At 45.9% G+C, this 22,927-nt stretch overlaps 2 protein-coding genes across 4 annotated transcripts in view; both read left to right on the plus strand.

The window, feature by feature from the left end:
• Positions 1-1,138: 1,138 nt before the first annotated feature.
• Positions 1,139-5,748, plus strand: C11H3orf33 (chromosome 11 C3orf33 homolog). Its single transcript, XM_055723943.1, has 5 exons — positions 1,139-1,244; positions 1,328-1,387; positions 2,974-3,127; positions 3,882-4,042; positions 4,492-5,748. Exons 1-5 carry the CDS (start codon positions 1,164-1,166, stop codon positions 4,756-4,758), a joined length of 723 nt encoding a protein of 240 aa, XP_055579918.1. The 5' UTR covers positions 1,139-1,163; the 3' UTR covers positions 4,759-5,748.
• A 2,857-nt stretch (positions 5,749-8,605) lies between these two features.
• The window catches only part of PLCH1 (phospholipase C eta 1), an 85,508-nt gene continuing 71,186 nt past the window's right edge, over positions 8,606-22,927 (plus strand). Inside the window, exon 1 of one of the 3 annotated variants that reach the window (XM_055723845.1) lies at positions 8,606-8,659. The gene's annotated coding sequence lies outside the window, so the exon portion shown is untranslated. Of the gene's footprint in view, positions 8,660-20,242; positions 20,284-22,927 lie in introns of those variants that run through there. The other 2 variants (XM_055723844.1, XM_055723848.1) reach the window with 2 other exon arrangements.

Below are 22,927 nucleotides of genomic sequence, written 5' to 3' on the forward strand. Positions count from 1 at the left end.
CCAGAGAGAGTGCGTATAAAGCAAAGTGTAAAGTCTGACAAGGCGTGTAAAGCAGGATTTTGCACCCGCTGCTGTGGCCCCGCGTGGAAATGGCTGACGATAAAACCTGCTGGTCCTGCGTCCTGTGAACTATCAGCGCACCATCGCAACATCTGACGGTTCTTGTTTTTTTACAGTATCAACCCTATGTTTTGTCTTTGTTATGGACACTGAAGTATCTGCCAGTGCCGATTACCAACAGTTCTTTGTTTTCTGTGAAGCTGTCTTGTTTGTGTCCTCTGGGCACTGGCAGTGTGGTTACAGGTGGTGATGAGCGCTGTTCTGAACAGGCTGATGGCAGAGGGTGTTTGGGTGCTGTTTGATCCAGTAGCAGGGCAGCGAGGAGAGCTGTGTCACTGGTGGAGTGAGAAATCAGAGCTTCTCCCCGCCGCAGGGGACAGAGCAGCTCCGGGTTTGCAGGCAGCAATATTGTCTGACTCTTGAACCCCCCGCTGTCTGTGAGGCAATGCTATTTATTTTTTAGCATCTTACCCAACATACAAGTTGTAGCAGTTGGCAGTATGTTTTCTAAATTGTCATTTAGCTACAAGTGACGCTTTTGCTAAAAACAAGGGTTTATACTATTTCTATATTTATTAAAATGTTTGCATTTAGTAAATAAAGTAAAACTAACAACTATGCTGCTGTCTTTGAGAAAAGGTACAGGGGTGCTATTTGCTTGTCCAACTTATCCCATAGGTGGTAATTTAAGAATTGTCTGAACTTTTGATAAAAAGTTTTGATTCACGCATGGCTTTTGCCAGCTTGGGTTACCGATTCCCAACTCGGCCTGTGCTTTTTCCAGAAATCCCGAGTTGTGACCGTTACCGATACCGTCTCCTGTACGGCCTGTTCGTTAGAAACCCAGCGTGGGGTTGAGCTGGACGGCTTGTGTAAGCACAAACGCGGTTTGACATCGCTGGCGGCTGATTCCTTACACCTTCCGTTGGAGACCGGGATGGGGCGGCCGGAACGTGCCGGGACGGTGGTTTCCTCCTCACGGGGCGCCAGCGGCCGCGCTGCGCGGGCAGGTCGGGCTGCGCCGCCGCCGCTCAGGGCAGGGGGCAGCGGGGGGACCCGCCCCTTGCCCCGCCCCCAATCCCCGCGCCCCGCCCCCGGCGGCCATGGCGGAGCGGCGGAGCGGGGTGGCCGAAGGCCTGGGCCGCCTCTCCGAGTGGGCGGACGGGCACCTCAGCCTCCTGCGGGTAACGGGGCGGCGGGGACGGGGAATGGGGGGGGGATGCGGCGCGGCTGAGCCCCGCTGAGCCCCGCTTTCCTCTGCCCGCAGAGCCTGAGCGCCGGGATGGCGGTGGCCGGGGTGCTGGTGCTGGCCCGCAGCGTCCGGCTGGTGAGTGCGGCGGCGCCGGGGGGGGCAGCTGGCCCCAGCGGGGCTTCGCGGCCGGGCTGAGGCATCTTCCTCGGCCCCGTTCTCGTTTCTTAACTTAGAAGCTGCTTCGTACCGGTACGGGCCCCGGGCCCTCCCGCCGTGCGGGCCGAGGCGCCGCCAGTGGCGGTGAAGCCGCAGCAGGGCCGGGCCCCCCCGCCCTGTCCCCGGGCCGCCCGGGGCACCGCGGCGTTTGGGGGGGGGGGGTTAGCAGAACCCTGAGCCTTGCCCCGCCGCGGGGCGGCTCCGGTGTCACCGCGGGCTCCGGGGTCGCTCCACAGCCCCGGGTCGGCCCTGCCACCTGCTTCCCGCTGCTGGAGGGGCTGTCGTTACCGCCACCATCCCCCCGCACAGCTCCAGCTGCGCTCTGCTGGGAGAGAGCATCTGCATCGAGTTTTTACTTTAAAATCTTACCAGAAAGCCTGAACCACAGATGTTAACCAGCAGTCTTTATTTGTTGTTGCTCTTTTTAGTTGTTTTTTTGTTGTTGGGTTGGGTTGGTTTGTTTGTTTGTTGGGGGCTTTTTGTTGTTTTGGGGTTTGGTTTTGTTTTAAGGCGAGGGTTTGTGAATGAGCTAACCTGTTGGAGCTTCCCGTGCAAATGAGATCAGACTTGAACAACTTCAGTTTGTAAAAACCTTCGGCCTTCCTGCCTGCAAGCTTCTCACTTGCTGTATTCCTAGTGGGAGTCCTTACAGACTGAAAATGGCAAGATTTACTGAATAAATAACGCACAGCAGAAAGATCTTTGAGTATAGTTGTGGTTTCGGTTTTTTGTTTCCCCTGAGGGCTGGCGTGGCACTGCAGTTGATGGGTGATGTCAGGTAAGCAGATGGGAGCTTTTCAGAGCTGTGTAGAAGTAGGTCAGTGTTCTACAAAAAGCTTCGTAAGGTGAGACCTCTGGGCGTTTGTGTCTCCAGTAGCGGGTGTCAGGCAGCGCTGGTGCCTGTCGTGCCCCTGCACCCCCTGAGCCAGCGGCTGCTGTGCTCCGGTGCTGAAGGCCAAGCCTTTGCTTAGTTGTAACCGGCCCCTTTGAACCCTCCCACTAACCAACGGCAATAGTATCGAATTCAATCTTCTTGTGATGTTTTCAAAGGTGTACACCTGCTTTTGTCTCTCTCCTCTTTTACTCCCTTACCAAAGGCTGTGTTGATTCTGTCCTCCCTGCTCCGCCTTTGTTTTCAGCGTGTCTCTTCTTTGCTAGTGTCTTTAAACACATCTTGGCTTCCTTTTGCCCTTATTCTAGCACTATTCAGGCCACTTCTGTAACACTCTTTCTGTGGTGAATCATGTGAACTTCAATATTCATTGCTGAAAAAATATCAGTTTCTCTTCTCTCTCTAAACCTTGCTTTCATGCCCACCCCTAACATTGCAAGTCCTGTAAAATGGAAGATCGTGAAAGGCTGGCATGTAATGGCTTCTGCAACTGATTACTATTTAAAATATTTATTTATACTTGTCCGTGCTGTCTAATAATAGAGCTGTAATTTGCCAAACTATTTTAAGAAGAAGTTTTTTAAAACTGGCTTGTTCTTCTTTCCATCAATAGACAACAAAGTTTACAAGTGCTTTGGATATACCTGTGGAGTTTGTAGAAAAGAATGTGAAATTGCGAGGAAAAATACATCACATAACTGAGAAAGGCCTGGAAGTTGAACATATTCCCATTAGCATTCCTTTCATTACGTGGATACAGAGAAAATGTAAGTAAAGCAATGTGAAGAGCAAGGGTAGAAATGAAACATCGTCCTCCTCAGTGCAGCCACGCAGAGAACAGGGTGGTGGCAGGCTTGGGAGGAAGGGCTGAGGTACAGTTCTGGTTCTTTACAGGTGGGAGACTGGGGAATAAAAAGACTGGAAGGAGACCTGTAAAATGAACTCACCAGTACAATGTTTGTATTAATGAGCATCATTATTGTGGTATTTTTCTGGCAGTAAAAGCTAGCACACATACGGTTCATTTGCTTGCATAGTTCATCTCATTCCTGGCAAAAAGACTTTTGGGGTTACGCTTTTATTTAGAGATGTTGAACTGACAGCTACATATACAAACCCATCTTTACTGATAGTTTTTCTGTGACTTCGCAAAAGCTCTCCATCAAGTCTGAGAGCCACACACTTGCTTGGCAAATATCTGCAGGCACTAATGCTTCTTGGTTTTTCTAACCCTTTAGATAAAATGATAGTAACTGACAATGAAAGCAGTTCTTTCTATTTGTATGCAAAATAAAACCAACTAGCTTAAACCACTTCCACAATCTTGAATTATTTTTTTTTTACTGGAGGAGAGATGAGACCAAATTCTGTTTGCAAATAAGCAATGCTTTGGGGAACTAAAATGGATTTTATTTTTTTTTTTAGGCCCATGGGAATAAATTCATTACCAACAGCCCAGGAGCTGGCAAAGCATGACATTTCCTTTGCTGCAAGTAGTAACAAAGTTTTCTCTCTAATCAGGGCAATCCAAAGGTCTTCTGCTGGTAAGACTTGCTGGAGTGGAGTTGGCTCCAAGTGGCATGGCCTGGTTACAGCAAGAGTTAAAACCCAAACAAGTGATATGGTTCCAGCTTCTGGGAAGGGAGAACTTGGCGCTTGAGTGCCTTGTTTTAGTAAATAAGGTAAATATAATAACAAAAAATGGCTTTTATCTGCAGTTCTGAGTTCCACTGTAGTTAGGCAATTCAGTTATCTCAGTATATGTAAGGAATATTATTACTTGTAATTTATCTGCCTTGATTTGAATTTTAAATGTTGTTTGTAAATCTGATTTCAAGACCAGTGTTTTTGCATACTGATCATGACATGAGTGTATTTCTCTGCCAGATAGGCTATATTGTGTAGTTCTGATTAGCCTCACATTTAGTCTATTGAATGTTGTCACAAATGTCTTGCATTAGTATTAGGTTTTAACAGTCAGATGGATTCCTCTTTAACTTTTAACACTTTCTGCCAGAGCGTAGATTTAGCCATAGGTAAAGCTTGTATCTCAGAGGGAGCTGATGTGAAAAAATAAGTAAAACTGTTTTAAAGGTGAAGGGAATACCACATTTATTATGCCTTTTTATAGGGTCGATTTCTCAGCATGTGCTTAAATGAAGAGATACTGAAGCAAGGGCTTGGCAAAACAGCACATATTGAGGGACTGCAGCATGATTCCCGCCTGTACTGGGAACTTCATAAAAGACTCCTTCGAGCAGAGTTAAAGGCCTTGAAGAAAAATAAAGGAATATGGAAAGAAGAAAGCTACTCTGAAAGAATTAAAGAACGTATAAGCAGCAATAAATTTGTACAGACATTGAAACAATTTGTGAGCTGGTTAAGAAGGTTCATTTAAAGTTTAAAAGGGAGACTTGTGTGGAGGAATGCCAGTTACCTGTGTTAATGTGCTTTATGTAAAGTTTATGGTAAAAAAAACAGTGCTATAATGTTGAAGGGTCCCTGTCTTGAACAGAAACCTCATAGTTCCTTAATGCGTTATTATAACCCAGATGGGATTGAAATTTAGTGGTTACATAGGCCACAAATCCAAATGTTCTGAAGGTGAACTTTTCCAACCATAACATCTTAAATTAGTTGTCCAGTTTTCCACCTATTAAATACCTACACATCTGTGTTAACCCCACAGTGAAGGCAGTCGATAGTCAGGTTTCTAAGAGGTGCGGAGTGTCATTCCACAGTGTAGGGCCGTAAATGCTTCTCTGTTACTTGTCATTACAATGTAGCCCACATTGGTTCAAAACCTCTATTTCAGACCTTTACAAAGCTTGTGGTAAGTGTTTACACAGGAGCATTTTGTTTGAATTCTATCCTTACACTACTTTTGTGTATAATTTGTGTTTTGAAAATGTTTCATCTTGAATAATGGGTTGTATTGTTACCAATATAAAAGGTAATTTGTTACAGCTGATCCTAAAAAGCCAATAAGGTCATAACAACTGAAGTTTCTTGGGGAAAAAAGATACCACTTGGTGTATCAAGGAATGTAAATATGTCAGTAATCCAGAATTTTAGAAGACAACATCCACTTGAAGAGGAAAAAACCTATTTTTTTTCTGATGGCTCTATAAATATCTAAAATTCTATGAAAATAAAACTTTAGCATGGAATTTGAGAAGTTAGACCATACTGTGCTAAGAACTTAAATTCTTGTTTTATTTTTGAACCATTTGTTAAGTATATCAGTGTATTATTAATTTTGTAAATATTTTCAGAGCAAAGATTGAATTTCTTACGTTCGTTGTTACATGTTTTATATGCCAAGCACTTGACCTTTGTTTAACCTCCTGCAATCCCATTATTTATTTAAAGTGAAGTGGTTTACAGATTTTCTTTCTTTCTGTGTGACTCCTTGCCGAGGAAATACTAAGGAGAAGAGTGTGGTACAAAAAAAATCTTAATAGCTGAGCACTGCTTGTCTGACAATTAGTTGCTATGTCATTGTTTTTGCTGCTGACTTCAGAGCAAAATTGTGAATCCTGAGATCCTAAAAAAAAGCAGCTTTTCCTTGCGTAAGAATAGATGGTAGTGCACAGTGAGCATCTAGCCATGAAGTACCTGCTGTGCAGATCTCAGCGTTGGAGACTAACATGGGAGGCAGGGGAAGCAGCAATTTGGGCAGAGACAGACTTCAACGGCAGCTGGAGACCAGGTATCTGTTCCTGTTTGGGGGGAGGGGGGAAGAAAAGTGAGGCATCTGGTTTTATGCATTATACATGATGCATAAATTGGACCAACTGCTGCTGTGGTACTTAGACATAAAAGTCATACAGATGATCAGGGATTTGGGATCGGCTGTAGCATCCTCCAAAGCAAAACTAAAAGTTGACTTTTAACGCCAAACTACAAATGCGGTCTCAGCAATAATACACTTCTTTGAGGGGTTATAGGTGTTCCTGTTCCTATACCTGGCAAATAGAAAAAGCTTTCCCAAACTGGTCATAACTGTGCAGTTATGATTGTTTTTTTCCACCAAGACTTCTTACCTTCACTTTGTAAATGAGTCATAGAAGGATTTATCACAAAAATCCACTGTAAAACTGAGAGAAAAATCTGAGGAAGCCACATGCTACATTTCTAGCAAGCAGAGGTGAGGTGTGGGTGAATGTGAACCACCTTTGCTCCCTCACAGTCTTGCCTCTTTTTACCCTTGATGAAGTTCAGAAAAGCCCTAGAGACTTTTCTAAACTACAGCAATTGCTGTGTCCTTTCCATTAGGTTGTGGCTTAAGAAGGATTTTTAAAAGTTGGCAATACAGCTGCTTTATCACTTATGTCAACGAAGCTTCCCTTTGGTCTGAACTAAATTTTTAAAGTTCCCTGTATTGGTGGTAGTGAGGTAGCCTAAATGAAATGGTTTTGGAAGGAAGTATGGAGTGGGATATCCAAATCTTTGGATTCAGGCCTCTGGTCTCTTTTTGTGTTTGTTGCACAAGACAAGAAGTTTTGGTGATGTGCCCTTACTACAGTTCTTGGCCAGAATACAGAGGAAGCAGCTTCATGTATGGGATTGATGCTGTAATGGACACTAGTCTCACAGAGGGTAGCCGAGTGGTGCAGGGTTTGCAATTGCAGTGACAAATGATTTTGTGAGAATCAGCTTCTGTAATTGTTTATTAATGCTGTTTTCTTTACCATCCAGGGCTTAGCTGTTTAAAAAAACCCAACAACACACCCTCCCCCCTCAAAAAAAGCACAGTTTTTTTCAAAGCCGTGCTTTCCATCTGTGCAAGGCTTGAGAGGTTGCAGATCTCGTCTCTGTGGGAGGCCTGTCTATTGAAAGAGCGGTAACAGGAGTAGAAACAAATAGCTCTGCAGAGCTGAGGAACTGACTGGGAGAAGCAGCACTTTTCTCCATCACATTAAAATACCCCACGCTGCCTCTGAGCAACACCATCCCATTCCTTTAGCCACAGCAGCAACGTGCTGTGGAGTATTTCCGGGCGGAGGATGCAGTTCTTTCGTGACTGGGAATAAGGTCAGGAATTAAACTGCTTAACTCTCGTGCCTTTACCGCTGCAACTCTGAATATGTGAGCGGTACAACATCTTCAAAAGATGACAGGGAGTGAAAGCAGAGGCCTCCTGATGGCTCGCTAAGGGAGCTATCTCCAGCATGGCACAGGCGTTTTATTGCCGGTGCGGCACGTAAGGCAAATGGTTGTCATAAACATTGACCAGCCCCCCGGAGCCCACCCGAGGGCGGCGGGCGCGGCGCCGTTGGCGCCCCTGCCCCGCAGGCTGGCTGAGCGGGCCGGCCCTGCGCGGGGGGCGGCGGGGGCGTCCCCTGCCCGCGGCCCGGACCCGGGGGAGGCAGCGGCCACCCTCCTCGGGTTACCGCCCTGCTCGCGGCAGTACCCGCTCGCTTCTCAGTCGGCCGCAGCACCCTCGGCCACCCACGGGACCATCGGGTATGAAGTTATCGTTTCAAGAGCCGAGTTTTAGACTTCCCCTCCTCTAGGAGAGGGGCGCGCTCCCTCACGCCAGGACCGCCGGCGGCCATCGCCACGCTGTCCGTTGGGGAAACCAGCGCTGTGTAAGTACCGGCTACCGCTTCCCTGCCGCCGGCCGAGGCAGGAGAACAGCCCTTGGAGTGCATCGTTAATTTGTAAAGGGGAAAAAAAAAAAAAAAATGTCAAACCCGATGGTTCTCCTCCCGCGGGGCGCGCCGGCCTGCTCCGCCCGCCCGCGGGGCCGTGAGGGAGGCGCTGCCGCCCCGCCCCGCGGCAGGTGCGGCGGTTCCCGCCGGCTCGGGGCGCCCTGAGGCGACGGGCCGGTGCCGCGCGTCTCCTTGGTACCCGCCGCCGACGGGACCGAGGTGGGTGAGCCCGAGGGGCCGCCTCGCTCTCTCAGCTCCCGCTGGGGCGCGGCCCGCGGCCCCGGCTCGGGCAGCTCTGAGAGTCCCGCCGTGGGGAGGGGTCTACCGGGACGGTTAGGGACAGGGCCCCTCGGCGGCGCCCCGCCGGCTCGGAGCGGACACACAATGGAGCAGGTTGAATGGGAGCGGGCGCAGGGCCGCAGCAACACCGGGGCTGGATCGTCGGCTTCAGCCGCCGCCGCCGCTCCGCAGGCGGGGGAGCGCGCTCCGCTCCGGCCGCGCCGCTGCTCCAGGTTTCCCCTGCGCTCCCCGCCGGAGGGCGGGCCGGGGCGGGGCGGGGCGGGCGGCAGCGCCGTGCGTTTGAACGGGAGAGCAGGTTGCGGCGGCGGGACCGAGCCGAACCCGGTGCTTCGGAGTGAGTAAGTAAGTAAGTAAGTAAGTGAGTGCGGGCCACGGACGGGACGGGCCGCGCCACGCCACAGGCGGCCCTCGCGGTGCGGCTCCCCTCAGGCCGGGGGGGGCTCCCCTCAGGCGGGGCCGAGGCTGGGCGGTGGAACGGGGCTGTCCCCGGCCCTCTGGGAGCCTCCGCTGGGCTTTCGTTGTGGGAGTTAACGCTGGGGTTTCCCGGGGTCTGCAGCCGCAAGTTGAGGGTTTACAAAGTGTAACTTTTATTTTTTTCCTTCCCGCCCCCGGATAAAATGTTTCTCTGGTCGGTGAGACACTCGGCATCTCAGGGCATGCTGCTACACTCGCTTTATAAAGAAACCGCGGCCGTTCCTTCCCCTGGCACGGTCTGTCCTTGTTGGTTAAATAATGAATCATGCTGGACAAACTTCCAGTCGCCTTTGGGCGCTTTGCCCCCTCTCGGGGGTAAACCGGACTGTTGCCATGTGGCGTGGGAGGTTCTGCTGTAAGGTTGTGCCAGTCCAGGCGCAGCACTGCTGGGTAACCAGCTGAAACCAGAGAGAAGTGCAGCCGTTTGGCCTGCCTTAAGCGTGGGCCAGACCCGGTTAAATGAGGCTGAACAAGATCCTGACCCCCCGTGAGGAGCCGGGTGCCACCATGAGAGCCTGCCCGCAGGGTGAAGCGCTGACTGAGCATGTTTGGCCCTGACCCTGGAAGGTGCTGGAATAGGTGCGAGGTGAGAACCCGAGTGGACTGAGTCGTTCCTAAAAACACCTTGTTTGAGGGCTGATCATCTACTCCATAATTCATTAAAAAAAAAAAAATAATACAATGAGCTGGGAATTATACTCCGTGCCTGTTTTGTTGTAATTAAGCAACTGTATAATTCTGGGAACTTCAACTCTAGCTGACTGGAAAGTGTTTTTAGAAGTGTTATTAGATTCCAGGGAGAAAGATATAAGCCTTATCTGATGAACTAGTCATAGGCTCTTTGTTTAAAGTGTGCTTTAACTCCTGAGTTATAAAGCACAATGTTTGCCTGTTTTCAGTGGACTCTCCTGATTTACTTGTCCTTGGGAATTCTGACCCACATGTTATGAAACTTGGAGGCAGCAAGGGAAAACGTTAGGTGTCTGTTGTTCTGAAATATGAAAGAATAATTGCACGTAACATTACTGAAAAGACAGGATTCAACTGTTCAACGAGACACCTAAGTTAAAGATAACACGGTGTATAGCAAGAAAATGTGGACTTTTGGGGGGAGGTGAGACAAGAATGCATGTACACTGTTAAAAACCTTCCTGTTTTTTTAAAGGTTAGTTCTCTGTAATAAGTTTGAGAACACTACTTTTTTTTTTTTTTTAAACTCTGAAGGATACTTTTTCTAGGTTTAAAAATGCTAGTAGGCTGTTCCAGAAAACACGTTAAGTTTTATCAGTTCAAGATACATGATTTGTGGACAAATGATCTGAGTGGTGGCAGACGCTTTCTGGTTTTATGCTACCTATTGTCTATAAAAATGGGGATCAGCTGGTGGTTTTGGATCAAGTGGTGCACAACTCATTATTTTAACAATACTGGCTCAGCTTGGGAGGTTGCCTAGGGAATTGATTTAATGCTCCTGTCCTTTCACCCTTTGAGGCGGGTGTCCCATGATGACTTTGATCAAAATTGCCAGTATTTGTAAAGGAGAATAAAATTTTCACTCCATAAAATCAAAGGAGAGGCCACCTGCTATTAAAAGATCCCAGTTTTGCATGACTTGATTTGTAATGAAAACACTGTCAAGAAACGCCTGTGGCAGTAAAACAGTTTTATGAGCATCAAGATACAACGAAAATTAGTCTCCTATTCAATATTTAGCTGCCTTTTATTTCTGGGAAAGGCTTTAACACTGAAGCTGTGTATTTCTGTTGGCTTTACACAGTGATCTTTTTGTAAATACAATGGTTTTCCTTTAATGAAATCTGAATAAGGTTTTTCTTTTTTTAAGGTGTCACCCAAGATCCAATTGAATTTAAATTGATAACCTAGATGGCAAAGCCAGGGCTATGGGTACACAGGGTGGTGTGGTGATGGTGGACTTTTTTGGTTTGTTTCGCAGGGGTGTGTGTTGTGTTTTGTTTCCTTTGGGTTCTTTAATAAGCTTAAAAAGGTCTGAATGTTAAAAAAATAACAAAAGCACTTCAAATTCGGAAAGCAGAGGTCTGTTTCCAGGTCTGCTAGAGACCTCCTGTGTTACTTTCAACAGGACAGTTTTTTTTCTGCCTGTGTCTTCAGAGGAGGTAAGGCTGACATGCATAATTGCCTTGTAGGGTCTTACAGAAACCTATTTTACTAATACTTCAGATTTACTTGAATGTGTTGAAATGAAGGTGCTTTAGAAACACTATTATTACAACATTTTCCCCTTGGCATAGCAGGATGCACAGCATGTTCTAAGCAATCGTTGTGGCTGTTGTACTGGAAGGGTGTTAAAGCCACTAACCAGCAAAGTGTGGTACCCTTGGGTGATGGAGCAGGGCTGAACAACGACCCAGAGATTAGTTGGTTTGAACCACTGAGCCTGGACTGTGTTAGGAATAAATCTGTCTTTGTTTCTAAGTTCATAATCAAAAGGTGCTTCCACTGGAGGTCGGCCAATGTTCCTGCAGGCTGATCTAATGGTCAGGAGGGAGGTGTGTGTACTCTCTTTTGTTTGGGTTTGTTTTGTTTTGGTGGGTTTTTTTCTTTCTTGTTTACTTTAGGAAACTGGAGTTGTTTTCTGTAACAAAGGTGGCTTTCTTCTTCCAATCTCCATGGACATGGAGGGCATTGTCATTACTCCAGAGATCTGAGCTTGCCCTCTGCTTTCCTGACTTACAGAGCCTTTTGCTGATTATCTGGCATTACAGAATCATAGAATGGTCAGGGTTGGAAAGCACCTCTGGAGATCCATCTAGCCCAACTCTCTGCTAAAGCAGGCTCTCCTAGAGCAGGTTGCACAGGTTTGCATCGGGTTTTGAATGTCTTCAGAGGAGATTCCAGAACCCTCCTGGGCGGCCTTTTCTAGTGCTGTGTCACCCTCAAAATGAAAAAGTTTTTCCTCATATTCGGATGGAGCTTCCTGTGCTGCAGTTTGTGCCCGTTGCCCTTTGTCCTGTCACTGGGCACTGCAGAAAAGAGCCTGGCCCTGTCCTCTTGACACTCGTTTTCAAGTCATTTGCATGCGTTGGTGAGATCCCCTCTCAGCCTTCTCCAGGCTAAACGGGCCCAGCTCCCTCAGCCTTTCCTCCATAAAGGAGATGTTCCAGCCCCTTCATCATCTTTGTAGCCTTCAATGGACCTTCTGCAGTAGCTCCTTGTCTCTCTTGAACTGGGGAGCCCAGAAACTCCAGGCATGGCCTCACCAGGGCAGAGTAGAGGGGGAGGATCACCTCCCTTGACCTGCTGCCCACGCTTCTCACGCACCCCAGGAAGGGGTAGAAGGACTATCTAGTTGTACCTGGGTAGCTGAGGGTGATGTGGAGCAGGCATTTGAGAGATGGAAAGGCAGGTTGGCAGATCCAGAATGTGAGGAAATATCTGCACCTGCAGGTAGGCACTTACTAAGGTTCCCACAAGGGCAGTGGGAGTGCAGAAGAGTGCAAGGGAGAGATGGGCAGAGCTGCTGACAGCAGTTTGGAAGCAGATGCCTGTTGCAGTGCTAGAAAAAGCCAGGGACCTGATGCTGGGGATGCAGCATACCCCTGCGGAGGCTCGGGTCCACCGGTGAGCAGTGCAAAACCGCTCCATGGACGTTTGGCTGTGTGCATTAGAGCAGTGTATCATTCTTGGCAAGAGATGTCTGTGTGAGTCTCTTCAGTCTGAAATAATTCAAGGTTGCTTGCAAGAAATTTCAAGTAGAGACAAGCTGTTGTGTAAAGCAGTCCATGCTCCATTACAGGCTTGAGTTATTGGAACTGACTTAAAGTTCAGGTCCCCATGCACACGGAGCATGACCAAGCATGTCACTGGGATGGAGTACAGGATGTGTCGATTGTAATTGCATAGGTCTAAATTGGGCATTACTGAGCCTCCTGTCAATGGGTTTCCCATATTCTTTGCTTAGTCTTAGTTCCAGCCGTGGGTGATTGGCACATTGGTTGGTAGTGTCCCCCCAAGAACAAGATGGAAGAATTACCAATTATATCAATTGATGACAAACGCGAAGGGTTCTGTGGTATGTAATGTTTGTTCTTTGGGGGACTGTGTGTCAGTTGGTAAGTAGCCAAATGTACAAGACGCAGATCATCTGTGTACATGGCTGGCTGTGTTGGCCAGAGTCCTTTCCAAGCATCTTATTTTTAATTTTGTATTTTACTACATGGTTTGAATTATTCTATGCTACAGCAGCGCAACGTCCAGGGTTTTGTAGGTTATAGCAATAGCTACGAGTTCAGCAATAGCTGCTTCAGCTATTTAAACAGGCAGTGCTGCCATTTCAAGGAATAGGGTCTCATATATTAACAGTATGTCTGAAAATGACTTGTCCAAATTATCAAGTATTTATTCCTAGTGAGAGACAGATACTCTCAGGCATGATCTGGTGTGCTGCGTACTGTCTGCCTTTTACAGAGTATGTTTCTGTTGATCTATCAAGGTAAAGAAGGTCCTTCTTAAAGCCATGGAATGACCTACTGAAGAGAAATGTTTATTTTAATGTCTAGAAAGAGAATTACTGTTTTCTAAAATCATGGTAAGTAGGAACAAGGTAAGCTTGCACTTTGTGTTCATTATCATGACATCATGTCTTTAAAGCATTGTTTTGCTGTTGGGAAAAGGTCTTAAAGTCTGTGCCAGGTATTTTCAGAAAGTCTTAAAGATGTGTTATTAGCAGCTGTTCAGTGAATTTCTCGCTCTGTTGAATTTCTGTGAGAACATCTCCTCCCTTCCTTCGTCTTTGATGTTTCACAGTCCAGGCACCATGGCAAAGCAGTGTTAACCAGAGCTTCAGCTAAAAGCAGTGCTGCACGTGTTTTTGGGAGACCAGTGGTCTCCCTTTGCCAACACTCTCAATAGTTCAGCCTAGTCAGCATCAGCGCCATTGGACTGAGTGCTGTGAATGGGAGTTTATTTTCTTGACCCCATGCAGTAGTGTAATTCTTTGTCTGTGGAAATTTATCATCTCCAGCATGGGAGGTGAAGTTGGCTATTCCCCTCCTCCCCCTGGCCTTGTTCCAGTTTTTACCTGGAGATTGAGGCATGAGCTAGGAATCTCTGGGAGTTTGTGAACTGCCTCTGAGGTTAATCGTTTCCCCTGACTTTGGGACTGTTCATGTTGGGATTGATGGTTCTTGGAGCTGACAGTTCTGTGCTTGCTGTGTGTTCCTCTGCCTACTTTGAAGTGGGTGGTGTTGTTTACAGAAGAAATACGAGAAAACATTAAAAAATCTCAGAGCATAATAGAATCTGAAGAAGTGTTGTTGATGATACAATAAAAAAACCCAATCATTGCCAATGTGGTAAAGTGTGTTCTCTCTCGGTAGATTAAAATCTCCAGCATAGAAAGACGCTCGCATTTGACATACAGAGATTGAAAACCTCTGGCAGCAAAACCAAAAAATTATTTGGATTAGTGAATTGATGTACAGAGAGCTGGCAAAAGCACCAGAAGGGTGTGCGGAGTACTGGAAAGTTGTGTAAGAAAAACATTGATGTACACTTGCTCATATTTATTAGTTCTGTGTCTGGTGGGATGGCTGTTGTGCTGAACACAGGGTGTGCTGAAACTGCATCTGCTGAGCGGTAGAGGCAGCAGCATGCTGCTCTTCTGGAAATAATTCCTTAAATAGGAGAAAAACAAATTCCATTTAGGCTTCTTGAGGAATGGGGAGCAAATGCTAATTCCCTTTCAGGGTCTGTTGCCATGGGGAGTCAGTTCAAATCCTTTTTAATGCCTTTCTCAGCAAGTTGTGCTGACACATGCTTTTCATGACTTCCCAGAAAGAGCAGAGAAATGACTTGAAACAAAAGCTCCATCAGAATTAGAAGGCCCAGGAACATTAAGGTTTGCTGTAGTTAGCTGTGGGTAGGACAGATAAGAAAGTTGTCCACTATAGAGGCTAACACAGCTTGACTGGCCTCCTGCCTGCACTGGGTGGGCTAACCAGGGGAGGAACAGGGGCTGGGTAACTTGGCCAGACACCATGTACAGTGCTGTGCACTGAAGCCTACCTGCTCCTCTCCTGGGAAGTGGAAGGGTAGTTCATGGAGCAAGCTGTGGGTACCGGTCCTCTAGTGTGATCCAAGTTAGGTGTGGTTAGGGTTGGGCTGAACCTCACCTGTCCCTGGTGCCTTTAGGAGGGAGATGTGAGCCGTCCCTGCCTGCTCTTTATGCCTTGGTGCTGGCCAAGTGAAGCCGAGTGCAGTTTCCTGACTGTTCCCAGCCGAGCCTTGGTATGGGGACAAGAGACTGAACTAGCATAGGGGACAGTGAAGAGAGCTGTGGCCTGATGTGGCAGCAGCAGTGTCACTGGGGATAGTGCTATTTCTGGCTTGCTGAGGTAGATGATTAGTTGCTGTAAAATGAACACAGGTTTAAAAGCAGCTTTTTCAAACACTTAAACAAGCAAACTGACATCAGGGTCTGTCTTCATGTGGTGAATGATGTATGACAGATTAGTGTTTAATGCTGTAATGAGGGAATAGCCAAAAAAACAGGTTAAGAAAAAAACGCCAATTTCACATTTTCAGGAAACTTCATCTGCAATGCATGCAAGTGCAACATCTGTATCCCAAATCCAAACTCTCTTGTGCCCTTTTCCCTTTGAATAGACAACTCTGACTTCTAAGAGTTTCCAGTTGCTCCCAGTGAAATCCACAGGAAATTTTTCTTTGCTACTGTGCTGGCTCGCACACTCTAGTACCTTTACTGCCGGCATTGTGCCAGCACAGCTGTTCTTGTGGCCTCATGGCACATTAGATTAGGGAACTGATCTGGCAGAAAAATATACCCGACAAAAATCTCGTATTTGATTTGCCAGACCAGTTCCTAGAGAAATAAGAAAAGGATCAGATACTGGATGTTTTTCCTTTCTATTACCAAGTATTATTGATAATCTTTTTTCATGCTGGTGATATACTTGCTGTTGAAAAGGGAGTGTTCTGTTGTGGGTATTTTTTTTAAGCATTTTGTTTATTCAAGGTGCTTTTAACTTCTGGAAAGTATCCCTACATTTATGAAACAGTTTACACCATAGGTAGGCGAAACTTTCTTAAGTTATGAGAGCAACATCAATTTAAGGATGAAAATGTCTTTTTGTATCAGCAGTATGGATCTTTCGTCTGATGCAGCTAATGTGTCTTGCCTATTCTGCATGGCTCCTATACATGTAATGTTAGCAACATTTATGCAGGTTATTTTGAGTGAGTGTCGATATTTGATGCTTATTGATGTGATTTGCACAGATGATGGAACCCTTAGGGTCTGGGTTTGTATGACAGTTAAATCTAAATCTGCATGAATTCAGACCAGCTTAAATGCTTAGCAGTATTTGGGTGACTGTTAGTGGCTTAGTGAAATACGAAGTCCAAGACTGCAGATGGGTGGATGCCCCATGAAATATTTTCATACTAGGATTTTATAATCTCTTCAGATTTTGTTTTCAGGTCTAACTATGGCTAAGCTTTTCATCCAATAGCTACTTTGTTTTGTGGATACTGTTTTAAAAAAAATACAGCCCACATTGTGCAGCATCTGGTCTCTGAAAGCTTGAAGGTTTTTCCACCAGAAGGTTTGTTGATACTTTCTGCAGAAAGTAAAAACACAGGCTGAAAACAGCAGCTATTTTTCTCATTTATAAAGCCTGGAAAGAAGTTCCTGTTGATGGCTACTTACTGATAAACTAACCTTGGAGAAATCCTGCAGCATATTTTAACATGCTCCAGGGAAATAAAGTTGGTGAGAACATAAATTTTCCTGGTTGCATGTTGTGGTATAAACAGAATTGAAAACGACTTCACTCCCCCTTCAGTTTCTGTTATTTCATAATATTAGTAAAATAAAGCGCTCAGCCTTTGGGCTGTTGCGAGTGGGTTCTGGGATAAGTATCTCTTACTCTGTTTTCCACTGCAATGTGTTTGCCAAGCTGCTGAGTGCTGATGACATCTTTAGAAATGATGTAGAGCCTGATCTGGAACATTTTCTTTATTGAACTAAGAGGTTGTACAGAAAGACCGGTAATCCCATCTGGGCAGTCCTCTTTCTGTTCCTGAGGTGTGCAAATAATGTGCTTACTCTTAGACTTAAGATAACGCAGTTAACTTAACCCTCTCCTCTAATACTGTATGTAGATTTGTTGTGAAGCTAAGTTGCTTAGCTTTTGAATACTACCTCAGTATTCTCCAAGGAAAGGTCAAAGTAGTATTTGTACTGTGATCTGGTGTGGGTTTTTTCCCGCTGTTTGCGATAACTGGAAGCTAACTGGATGCACGTGATGGCAGTCGTCAAGAGATTCTGGGTGCCCCCACCATAGTCACGGCTGCCAGATTAAAGACCAGTGTTTCTGGACAGTGTATTCCTGTTACTTAGTGCCAGCCAGATGGTCTTTCCACCCTCCCATACAAATGTGTCTAATGCTCATAAGAGTGCTCTCTGGCTGTATCTGGATCTAATACAGTATTATTTCTAATCTAACACTTAGTGTGTCCTTTGCTTGACTCTGTATTGCTCTTGTTTTTAACCAGTTTTTTTCCCCTTTATTACATGTCAATTGTAACATCCAGTATCTCTGAACTATTTTTCACTGTAAAAATTATTATTAACAGGTATCTCAAAAGGTGCAATCTTCCAAAATCTGGAGCCCTCTGAATATTCAGTTTTTTCCTGCACTTTCTTTTCTGTTGAAAACATAATTGCCAGACAGATAGTGGTTTTGGCTTTTTTTAAAAAAAAAAACAAACCCCAAACTTTGGTAGAACTTTTTGCAAAATACTTGTTCTTACCATACATAGTCTTGTGCTAAGGAAAGGAATAATTTTTTAATAAATCATACCTTCAAAATATGTTCACTGGGTTTATATTGAACAGTGAACTCTGAAGCTGGAACTGTGGTTTTGTCAGAGGGAAGGGCTGGTGAACTGCAGTAACTGTCCTGTTATTAGGAACGATTCATAGTATCTGATTGACTTAATACTGTTATCTGTTGAAGTGCTTCAGAAACCAGAAGGGGAGGGGGCAGCTGAGAAAAGGTGAGATTAGCAGTCTCTCCACACTGTATACTGCTCACTTAACTACCAATTATCTGTCTGAGGCTCTCAAGAGAGCTGTGTATAGGACTCAAAAGGAGTTCCTGTCTGGTGCTAAATGGATGTGTGCTTAATACCCTCTTCACATTAGGGACCTGCACAGTGTCCTGGTTAAATATTGCAGATAAATGTTTAGATTATGGTGCTACTTTCTAAAATAGTTTAGTGCTAACCATAACAGTCAGCCTGAGCTGAGAATGTTTCGCTTAAAGTGCTGCTTGCCCTCCAGCTGCTGGTACAACGGCTTGTGATTCCCTGGACACCGCTTGCTAAAGCATGGGTTTTTTCTGTGCGGGGAGGGGAAAGCTGCAGAATGCAGTGAGACCGGGGAAGGGGGTGGTGGTGGTGTCAGGTGTTACGTTCTTGGTGTTACACCTCTTGTAATAGGAAGCATCTATCACAACCTACGCGGGACATATGTGTCCTCTGCTAAATCCAGAAGTATCTTACACGTTCATCTCTACAACTTATAATGAAACAATTTCATAAAGTGTGCATATAACGACACTTTCCTTGTGAGTTTTACCGCTATCTTGATAACAAAATAAAGATCATAATTGCTCATCTCATCCATCTATATGTATACAGATACATGTATATGCATGCATATACACACACGAATACATAAGTTTAACTTATTTTTTGTATCAAGCTTCTTTGAGCAAGATCAGTTTAACTTCCCTTAATATCTCTTTCGTAAAGTACTCTTCAGTAGAACTAATCATAGCCCTTCTTTTTGAAAGTACATCTCTTATGGAACAAGTACTCGAAGTACTAAAAGTGGCTGACATGTATAATGGAAATTAATCAGCTAAAATAGAAGATACAGTTCCTTCAAGTTCCTGTGTTTCTGCAGACTACTTAATGGACTCAACTTGTATGTTAATAATACACTTTATCCAGATACAAAGTAGATGGATTCCTGTCACACTGGAGTAACATCTCCCAGCTCAGGCAGTGAAGCACCGATTGCTTTGCCTCTTGGAATGAATGTGCCAGGCTCATGGTTGAACCTGCAAGGAATTTTGCTTGTTGTGAAAAAGTGATACCCCTACACTGAGAAACCTGCAGAGCAGAAAAGCTAGGAGTGTTTTCAGCTCCCTTTCTGAATTGGTTGCATTATTAAGTAACTACACAAACTAGTTTTGAACTCAGATTTGCATCTGTTCAGGTTTTCAGTAGCTTTTTGCCAAAATAGTTTTGGTGGTATAGTCGTTTCCTATTTAAACCTAATTATGTGCTTATTGGGACTTTTTACTCATATGGCCTGTATGACGTTCTGGTCTGACGTCATCAGGATGTTAGTTTTCTACTATATTACTCTTGTTGAAATGGTGCAAGTTTTGTGTACGGTGAAGTTCCTGAGTGCATGTTCATTTGAAATGATGGTATTTGGCCCAAAGTGTGTGGCTGGCTGGCTTTTTGTTTGCTTTTTTTTTGTACAATACAGTAAGACATGATCTTGGCTGGTCTCTCCCAGAGCTCTGTAATAGAGAAAGCAAATAACTTTCAGGGCCATCCAAATAACTGCTGCTGTTTCGTAGGAAGGTTTTCTTACAGGATGTTTGTGTCAGCTGATGCAGCCACTTTGGGATTCTGCCTTCATCCCTGACTGTGCCAGGGAGAACCTTTGTTCTAAGGGGCCACCGTGGTGTGGGAGAACCCTTTGTACAAGAACAAAGGAGTATTGTACCGGCATGAGCCATGAAAGGGGAGGGAGGGGGTCAAGGGTTTCTTTCGGAGGCACTGCTTATGTATATAGATAGCAACATTTTCCCCATACATCTCCCCCATGATACAAGTTCTGTGTGGGAGCAGAGCAGGAGAGATCATCTCTCTTTATTTGGTGTAAATTCTTAGTGATGAGTATTTGATGTGGGTTTTTTAATTAAAACATGATGCTACTTCTATTTGTATAGCCTAAAGCAAAACGCCTGGCAGTAGGCTGGACTATGATGACAGAATTATTCCTACTCTTTAAAAGTAACTAACAGCTTGTGCCTTATTAATTAATGCTAGAAGAGTGGCCCTAGTTATGGCAAGCTATAATGAAAGCTTATGGCTGGCAAGGGCAAAAGTCCAGGAAATGTAGAAGATGAAGTCTGGCAGAGGTAGCGGGTATTGCTGCTTAGCATTCCAAATTTTAGTAAAATATGCCTTTAGTGTAAACAATATGTGGGCCATACCCAAAACACATACTGTAATGGAGGCTGTGATAGTTTTAAGATAGAGCAGAACAGGAACAGGCGTTTTTGGCTCACGCCTGCAGTGGATCATTCAGACCATCTCTCCTCCCCACGGAAGCAACAGCGAAGAGGCAAATCCCACATCTGCAACAACAGCCTCCTCTCAAACCTGCAACAGAAATATCACAGGTATCAATTAGTGTTTGCCTATTGGTCTCTAATGCTTGTACTAATCGACAGTGCAAGTAAGCATAAACATCGCTACACTTTTTCACCAAGTTACGCTTCAGCCCCGTGTTAGCCACTTCTTGCCACCTTCCAGACTGGAGCACCCCTGGCAGGGGTGTCCGTGAGAGCTCGTCTGACCCAACAGCTCGCTGGTGGGAGAGGGAGAAGCTGGCTCCCCTCTACCTTGCCTCCAGGTTGCAGGGTACTGCTACCCCTTTACAGTGCCAGTGCTGTTGAACCTTCTCTGAGCTCCTTCAGCTTGCTAGTCCTCTAGGAACAACCTGCTTTTTCCCTTGGTTTGTGAGGTGGATGAGCTGAGGGGTGCCTGGTGACTGACAGAAGTGGCAGGGGAGCAGAGGTCTGCCCAGCCATTGCAGGGGACCACAACAGAGGTAGGACTGGGGTTGTTTCCAGGTGGACCAGAAACAACAGGTATTTCTGGGCTCTACATGGTCGGCTGCTTTACATTCACCACTGCAGGAGACAGCATTCATCACACTGCTGCGTGGGGAAGGAGTGAAAGTTCTCCAGGTTCTTCTGTTCCCTTACAGCTGCATACAGTGGCTGGGTCCCAGGGAATGATTGTAGCTAAACTCGTCCTTAGGGATAATATGAGTCCTGTTGGCTATGATTTAAGGTTATATCTTTCCCTCTTTGTTTTGAAATCACATAAGCAAAATACACCTGTGTTCCTCACAGAGCTGCAGTCTGGGCATTTCCAGTGTGCAGTGATATTTCATTTGGGGGGGGGGGGGGGGGGGATTTGTCACTAAGCCCCCCTGACAGTAGTTTTATGAGGAGGCTTGAGTGGCAGTGTCCTTACATCCTGCTAGTGGTTTGCTTGGATAAAGACAGTTGGAATTGTTTTGTGCCGAGTGTGGGTGAGAAAGCAGCTGGGTTGACCAGAGTGAAGGTGGGAGGGAGATAAAATGGGAGATCAAAGTGAGCTTGTAAGAGGATGCGGTATCTGGATTGCTGAAACAAGAATCTTGAACTTGATAAAACAGCAAAGGGAGAAGGATTCGGTGTCTGGGTGTCAGAAGATCAAGGAGTCCATGGGGTTTTAGTTTTGGTTTTTTTTCCAGCAACAAATGTCAAAGAAATATGAAATGCTGGTTTGTTTGGCTGTAACTCTAACTGTGCATAATAAGACCTGTGGGTGGGATGGATTTTTGCAAGGTCCAACTTGCAAAACAAAAGGGTGAAATCCTTTGGAAGTTCAATGAAATGACTAACAAATACAGCCTTGTCTTGAGTTATAACCACCAGCTTATTAATGAGTTAACTTCTACTGTTTAGGTCTCTAAAAATAATTGTTCTGATGGTTCCTATTGTCCTGGATTGTGGCAGTGGAACAGCCAGTGGCTGTGATGGAAAGGCTCCCGGGGCTGAGAGGGGGTTGTTTTTCACCTCATTGTCAGTGATTGGCTTCAGCCACTTGCTTTGCCCTCGCTTGGCTGGTCTTTGTTTTGTGCTGGCTTGCTGTGCATTTCCCTTTTAACTGGTTTATAAATATTATTGGCTGGATCCAAGAAAAACTGGCTATCGGGGGGCTTGCTCCAGTGGAACTCTGGGGCCTGTGTCCAAAAAGACTGCTCTCCATTTCCAGTGCTTATTGGTGATAGCACCTCTGGCAAATTAGCCATGAATACTTTGATGGGCTTGTCTCTTATGCTGCTGGCATTGGAGTCAAAACTCATCCTGTGCCAGTGCTGGGAGCCTCAACCCTGGCAGGTGAGCAGGGAAGGCAGGGGCCAGCACGGACCTGTGCAGGGAAGGGTTGCTGGCTGTCTGCTGTGGTCTCAGGGGAATTCTCTGCAATCTGCCTCTGAAAAGAGTGCAGTGCTTCAGGGATGAATCCCAGTCTTCCTCTTGTGCAGCAATGTGGGCTTGTTTGTGCCTGCGGATAAAGACGCTTGGTTCAGGCAGCCATCAAGGGGGGAGTGTTCAGGCTCTGGTTGTGCTCTGGGCTGTCCTCGGCTGGTGGTGTTTGCCAGGAAGGGTATTGCTCCCACTCATGCTGTTTGGTCCCATCAGTGCTTAGCTGTATAATGGGGTCATAGGGCAGGCAGGAAAGATGGTAAAGCACATAGACAATTTATCCTGTGCTTCTGTACTTGGTAGAACTTGCGCTCTGAACTGAGAGTATCTTCTCCCTGTGCAAAGCCTGGATCCCTTACAGGTGCAGGACACTAATTTTGCGTCAGTAATGTAACTGCACCTCCTCAAAGGAGCTGCTTGAACTGCCTGTCCCCAGCAGCGTTCATCTCGAGCCCCCATGGGTGAATGTTTGCCCAGGGCAAGGGTGTGCTGATGCAGGGGGAGTGCTTGGGGGCTCTGTGTCCACACAATGCAGCTCTGTGGTCTCAAAATCAGGAAGTAATTACCTTTGATACACATCTTGTAATAACCTTTACTTGGGGAGGTTTTACAGTTTTGTGGTGCTGTCTGATGTGTCTGTAGCTTGTTAAATATGGGGCAGCTTAATGAAATAGATTAAATTGATCATCTCTCCGTGGCCCTGTGATAGCCTGCAGGGGCTGTGGGGTTTGATAGTAACAACAGGCACCCGGCGCGGGTGCAGCAACTGCTGGGTAGGGTGGGC

The sequence above is a fragment of the Falco cherrug genome, chromosome 11, assembly GCF_023634085.1.
Source record: "Falco cherrug isolate bFalChe1 chromosome 11, bFalChe1.pri, whole genome shotgun sequence".
NCBI lineage: Eukaryota > Metazoa > Chordata > Aves > Falconiformes > Falconidae > Falco > Falco cherrug.